The sequence below is a fragment of the Anarhichas minor genome, unplaced genomic scaffold (assembly GCF_050575085.1).
Source record: "Anarhichas minor isolate MPS153535 unplaced genomic scaffold, ASM5057508v1 ptg000004l, whole genome shotgun sequence".
Classification (NCBI taxonomy): Eukaryota; Metazoa; Chordata; class Actinopteri; order Perciformes; family Anarhichadidae; genus Anarhichas; species Anarhichas minor.
In genome coordinates this window covers 5789541-5796861 of record NW_027466450.1, presented here as the reverse complement: position 1 = coordinate 5796861, position 7321 = coordinate 5789541, and the positions used below count along the sequence as shown (strand labels likewise).

Here is a 7321-nt window from a genome sequence, read left to right as displayed (position 1 = left end):
ATAATCTACAACACATTACTCCAAAAAAGATGAAATTCCTATATCAACTGTGAAGCATTTATGTGTCATGTATTTACACGTTTGTCTGTTTTAGTTTGAGGTTCTGTTAAGCAGTGATATGAGGTGGTGAATATGACACAACAGTTCATGTTTTCTGATGCTATTAAAGTTTTGTTTACCTCTGCATTTTTATAGGGAACTGCAGTTAAAATGTATATATTGTCAATCAGTTAAACAAAACAGACACAATTTTGTTCATCTATAATTTAAATTAATCAATTATGAAGAGTATATCTCAATCTTAAATGGTCAAAAAATGACTTCTAACTTAACACTCAAGGGCTGGAGGACATGATTTGTTCCACAGGGAAGGAAACCGCTGAGAAGTAGTTTCTGTTTGCATAGTTCTCTTATTTTTCGAGTTAAAAACAAAAATGCAACATAGTTCAATGGATATATTGTTGTCTCAGAATTAACTAAAGTTGAATAATCTACATATGTTTTAGACTTGGTTTAGAGGTAAATACATCCGAGTGTTATGCTGAAACTGAACTCACATCATGGACCAAAACAGAACTATTAATGGCCTGCATTCTGACATATACTCAACTTTCTAAAACATATTTGAATAGGTACTTTGCTTTAAGAAGAAATTATTTATACAGAATAAAACAGTTTTTTAAACATCTAAAAGCATTGCTGAAATTGATTAATTAATTGATTAATGTGTTTGCAAGGAAACATAACTCCAATAGATGTGCAGTTAATATGCTTCATGTTTAGTAAACTGAAAGGGATTTCTTTAAATGAAATATTCCAATATTATGTTTCAATATTATTGAGCTTCAGAATATACACAAAGAAACATAGAACAATAAGGAAACATCGAATAACAAAACAAAAGCTCTGACTGTGACTGTGACTCTCTTGTGCTTATTAAAGAGATTTCTTTTTTTTTACAAACAGATCCCGACCGAATGTGTATAACAATTATTATATAATTATGCAGGTAACTAAACTGAATGTAAAATTACTGGTTTGCTATTATAATGGTAAGCTATGCTAAACAATTTAAATTATACATTTTATGGTATACTTAAGTTATTTCAGATATCTTTTTCAAAGTTTTGGTTCGACCAGACTATAAAAAATAAGATAGATATTAAACAAAGGTTTGTCGTAATTATTAAAACCTATTGGAATAATTCATAACTGCAGGCGCATGTTACCTTTTTTTCAATGAAAGATTTTTTTTTCCCATTTTGAGTTTTGTCGCCCTGATGTTTGAATCTACCCGGTTGCCGTAGGTCACGCTCTGTTCAGTCCGCTCAGTCATGGCTGCTCTTCACGGAAGCCACATCAACCTGCCACAATAATGTAACACCACAAGTCTGACACGATTCTTTCCAGTCATTTGTTATGGAATCTAATAGGGACACTGAATAGTCCCTCACTAAATTATAATCTGTACACAGCAGCATGATATCCTATCTGATTTTAGCTCTTCGATGCTTACATCGTTGAGCTATTATGTAGGCTTCGTTTTGTTTTGAAGGTTGTAGTACATGATTTCCGGTCGTAATCGTAGCACGTTTGTTTCCTCTCTTAACTTCATGAGGTTTTTCACGTTCAGACTGTTAATAACAGTTCCCTCTTGATGCTGGAGAGTTAAAGGTGAGTTTAACGTTCTGTTATATGATATGCATTCATGTGGGTGATGTGATTTTAATAATTTATTACGCCTACTGACACCACATTCCCATTCTACAATGTGGCTGCTCTACTTTGACTATAACATGCAGAGCTCAACTCTGAGTTATACAAAATAAGGTATCTTCTGGTTATAAAGATGTCGACTGTAGCGTCACATGTCCTTACCTGTTTAACCTGGATGTGTGTATTCAAACTTTTGAAATGTAATTAGGAGTAAATCTTTTGTTTCTGTGTGAGTGTGTCTAACAGTTGTTTATAAGCAGTGTTGTGCATATAAATGTATAGTAGCATTAGTGTCTTTTAATCATGGTTCTCATCGAGAAGTATTCACTCACCTATACTGTACTGGACTTTTTATTATTAAAAGATATTTGTGACAGTTGTCATGTTTGTTAGAGGTATATAACAGTTTTTACCTTAAGTTTGCAACATGTACAAAACAGGTTTATATACTTAATTTTTTAAAATATTTTATTTTATTGTTTAAATCAAAATTGAGTAGCTTAAAACTTTATTCTTTCCACATCTACCTTTCACCCTCTTGAAAAAGCACACTTTTCTTGGCCTTTGACATCCTACACCAAATATCTAATGAAGTAGATACATATATAATGCTATCTTTGTTTATATTGTAATTGCTTTTATTGTTTCTGTTTTTGCCATGTAAAGTCCCTTTGAGTACCTTTTTTAAAGCGCTATACAAATATAATGTATTATTCAATTATATATTAATAATAGTGTTCGGGCGACTTGGCACCTTTGTTTTGCCGTTTGCTGGCTTTCTTTTGAAATCATGCCTTTGTCATTTTAGTCTGGCAGATCGATGGCTGCCTGTGTGCTGTGTCGTCGGGTGCCCAGGCTACGCTACCTCCCAGGCTGGAGAAAGGACTTTACCCAGGCTCAGCTTGTGCCTGTCAAACAGGAGGATGAGATGGATGATCATGAGGGGAAGAAAGAAGTATTGCAACACCAGGGAGCCTCTCCCCAAGGAGGATACAGGCTGTATTACAACCCCTCCTCATATCATCCCTCTGTGTGGAACTCTGCAACCTCCCGGAGCCAAACAGATAATGATGAGGATGAACAGTGTCTCTACACTCTCGCACCTTCCTTCTGGCAACAGAGCAATCACTACAGTGTGAGTTGTTCGCGCCATCTCTCCAGCTCAAAAAACACACTTCTTGACTTAGCTTTCAACAAAGGCCCTGAACCTGAGAGGCCATCGCTTTCACCATACTACAGAAAACTCGCACCGCCAGATGTTAAAGTAGATCCACGTGCCTTCCTCAAATGTCGGCCAGGGTATGCCTCCACGACCCTTGACCTCACGCAGCGGCCTCACCCGATCGAATGGGAAGAGGCCGTGCCACTGCTCCAAAAAGTGGCCGTTTTAAAAGGCAGCATGAAACCATCTGATGTGTCTCATTTTCTTGCGGAGCTCAGCCGCTTGCACCCGGACAAGATGCCGTTAGTGAGGAGTGACCAGCGCTTTATCATGCTCCTCCGATATTCTGTGGAACACCTCCGCCTCTTCACTCAACTTCAGCTGCTGGAGGTGCTGCGGTCCTTTGTGTGGCTGGACATGCCCTCCGCCCACACCGTCCTCGGGCTGTATGAGGCCGAGCTGAGCCGCCGGGCCGACCAGATGAGTTTACACCAGTTGCTGTTAGCCGCTGACTTGTGGCGTTGTATCGGGCGGCAGGTCCCCCAGTTCTTACGGCACCTCTATGATTCCGTCCGCCTGCATCTGGGACAGGTGGGGGTCCCTGAGCTGGTGCAGCTGTTGTATATAACGGGAGAGAGTAGGCAGTGCTCAAAAGACTTGATCCATCCTGTGGAGCAGCTTCTCATGCGTCACGTACAGCAACTTTACCCTGAGGAAGTTGGTGCCGTATGCTTGGGGCTATTCAAATCCCAGACTTCCATATCTGAGGGGGCAGTGAATCGTATTATCGATAAGGCACACTCTTTTGTGGAGGAGATGAGCGACTTTGCCACGGTGAATGTGCTGAAATTCCTGCGTTTCAGCTACCTGTATCACAGGGCGTGGCTGCAGGCCATGGCACAGGAAGTTCCTCGACGGGCCCACAGGATGGGTGTCAAGGGGCTAATGCATGTGGCATTGGCCTGTTCAGCGCTGCATTACCGTGATGATGACATCCTATTGGCAATTGCTGACAGAGTTCCCTCGCTGGTGCCACACTGCAGGAGCAAAGACTCATGCAAACTGCTGTGGGCCTTTGGCACATTAGGGTTTCTCCCAGCCCAGAGCCCAAGCTTCTATCCGAGCCTTACAGAGGCCCTGAGAAGGAAGAAAGTTGAATTCCAACGATACCCAGAGCATCTGCTTACTGGTCTTCTAGGCCTGGCCTTTGTCTCGCAGTTTCCAGAGGACCTAATAGCATTAGCTTTGAGTCCTGACTTTGTCAACTTAGCACTGAAATCCTCACAGCTGGAGCTGAAAAAAGACTTGTTCACTTTAGACGAAGCCGTGGCTCTGGAGTTGCCTCAGTGGAGGGGCCCGCGGCTAAGCTGTGAACTGAGAGAGGAGGTGGCAGACATGCTGTGGAAGTTTGCTCAATCGGACTTGTGCCAGAAACCAGAGGTTCGGGAGGCAGAGTCTGCTCTGCAGGATCTGCTGGGAGGAGAGAAGTTTGTATCTAAGAGAATGATTCTCCCCCACACTCGCTCCATCGACCTGGAAGTACACCTTGACTCCGCTGGACAGCCAATACCTGTGAACCCAGCATCCCACACAGCTACACTATCTCAAGATAACAGTTCACCCGAACATCCTTCTCATCAGGGTTGGGAAAGAGTGAATGTAGGAGTAACTATAACTGAGGATCTTTTAGCACAGCTAACCAATACAAAAAAAGACACGGAACCTTTAACCCCTTCTCCTACGGTTGAGCCTACATCTCTCCACAGAGTAGAGCCGGATGAAGGTGGGAGACTGTTTGACACGGGGCTAGACCTGACCAGTGACTTAATAGAAACTCTTACCAAACCCCGGAGCCAAGGCTCAGCCCCTCAGGACTCCAAAGGCACAGTCAAACTCGCAATCCAAGTTTCCAGCAGGAACCACTATTGCTACCATTCACAGCAGTTGTTGGGCCTTCATGCCATGAAGAGGAGGCAGTTGAAGTTGGCAGGCTACAGGGTTGTAGAGCTTACCCATCAGGAGTGGTTCCCCTTGCTGAGGAAAAGCAGGGCTGAGAAGCTGGCACATCTGCACTGCAAACTCTACAACAGTCTGTAATGATCCTCTGACCCCCCCCCCCCCCCCCCCCCTTTCTGGACTATCTTTAGTTTGTTAGTGCAAAGCAGAGGGAACTGTATTAAGGAGAGGAACAGCTTGTCTATCCCACCGTTTTTCATCGTATATGTTGAGTTTAAGAAACATTTCTTCAGGATTTTTGTACAAATGATGCAAATAAAAAAAAAAATCGTATTCAACTCCTCTCTGTCCTCATATCATTTCATACAATCCTGCAATATTTTGCTAATGCCTTCCAGGATCTGTGGAAGAGTTTAGACAAAACAATGTTTTGCATCATACTTAATCAAACTCACCATCATCATGACGGTAATCTCAGAGCTCAGGGCATCTGTTTTAAAGTGTTTTTAAATTGCTGCCCTCTTTGCACGTTCAACTGATGTGAACTTACCAGACTTCTATGTTGTTTTTTTGTATTGTGACTGCTCATGAACCATGGAATTTGTTATGCAATTTGATATCGACCGGATTAAAATCCATTGCAATTTAATACCAAAGGAGAGCCAAAATATTTCCCAGCAGAGTGAATGATCTGTACGTAATGCCTTGTTCATCAGACAGACTCCTGCTGGTTGGAAATGGGGAGCTAAGTTCCCACTGAGGTGAATAAGGTTTGTTCCACAAAGCAATTGTTGTGTTAATTTAATTGTCTTCCAACAATGTTTCTGAAACAAGGTTACTGCTGAATTGAACCCCCCCCCCAAAAAAAAAAAACCTATCAGCTGCTTTTCAGTAGTAATAGTAGTAGCTTCCTAACCTATGAAATAACAAATACTTTACTGGTGTGTGGCATTCTATTTAAGTGTGTTTGTTTATTCACAAGGTGGACAAAATATCTATCTTTCAGTATAATATTTATATAATGCAATACTACTAGTATCGTCTTGTGCAAACACCTCACTGAAAGGCTCAAAATGTATTGCATGTTAAAGGCTTCCCACAAACACAATGTATAACAGCATTAAGTACATTCCACATTTCACTTTTTTTTGTGACAACCTTCGACACAAACATGATTTATGTGGCAGATCATGCAAAACTTGAAACACCACCGTAGAAACTGTCTGAGCATGTAAGTGACAGACCACTGGTTGCAGCCACTGACTCTGGGAAATTAGTTCTTTCACACTGGGATGAAATTGATGTTTGACTCCTCCAAGCCGTTATACAATGATCTCACTCTGGATGTCATCGGTCCATCTCTTATTCCTCCGCTGCAGCGGGATTAGGGAGTGTTCACAGATGTTACCGTTTGTAGTTTTTTATCTGTAGAGGAGAATGTCCTTTTTCTTTGACACATTAGGATATTGTTCTATCACCTTGTATGAACATGAGGCGGTGTAAGAATATTAGAACAACAAAACAGGGTTGCTAAACAGATCCATCAATATCCATTTTAAGAGCTGGTAGATCAAAACTCATAAATCAGAGGTAGAAACAAATCTACATCTTTGCTTTACAACGTGCTTTCATGGGCGACTGGCTCAGCAGAGCAGGGTCGTCCTTCAATCAGAGGATCGGCGGTTTGATCCCCGGCTCCTTTAGTCCGTGTCCATGTGTGCTCGGGCAATACACTTAACCTCAAATTCCTCCCGTAGGCTGGCCTGCGGTATATGAATGGGTATGAATGTTAGTTAGTTAGCTGACGGGCAGGTGGCACCATGCATGGGAGCCCCTGTGAGCCATCATTGTATGAATGTGAATGGGTGAATAATGACATAGTGTTAAAGCGCTTTGAGTGGCCGGAAGACTAGAAAAGCGCTTTACAATTAGAAGTCCATTTAAAAAGCACACTACTTAGCAATGTAAATAAGTTTGTAGAAACAAGACATGCAAAATTACCACTTTGGTCTTTGTCAGAAAAGCAAGACAAAAAATACATATTTTTAGCTAATGGACTATGTTTTATTACGAATGTATAACAATGAACAAAATTTGAAAAAACATGAGAAAGCATTGTTTATCTCTTGCTGATTGTCATATCTGTCATATCCTGTGTTGGGAACCTCCCGGAGCAGGATATCCTTGTTACTCCCTGAAGAAAACGCTGCGATGAGACCTTGGTGTAGTGATACACTGGAGAGACTACAGGTGTGTTGTGTTCCGCTTAAGATGTTTCTCCTTTCCTTCCCCTCCCCCCTTTTCCTTTGTGACCTAGAACGCGATGTTAGTGCTTCCATCTTGCCAGCTGTCCCAGTGTAGAAGACAAAAACAGCTTCAAGGTCTCTGACTAGGAAACATTGTCTGGGAAAAAAAAGACAAGAACATCCTGTGAGGAGATTTAATTTTTAATGGCATGCCTAATGCCCAGACATAACTAGCATTCCT

General features: G+C 41.5%; 1 protein-coding gene across 1 annotated transcript; it reads left to right on the top strand.

Moving 5' to 3' along the window:
- Positions 1-1559: 1559 nt before the first annotated feature.
- Positions 1560-5172, top strand: fastkd5 (FAST kinase domains 5). The gene is made up of 2 exons (XM_076107135.1): positions 1560-1674; positions 2525-5172. Exon 2 carries the CDS (start codon positions 2537-2539, stop codon positions 4973-4975), a length of 2439 nt encoding a protein of 812 aa, XP_075963250.1. The 5' UTR covers positions 1560-1674; positions 2525-2536; the 3' UTR covers positions 4976-5172.
- The last annotated feature ends 2149 nt before the right edge of the window (positions 5173-7321 follow it).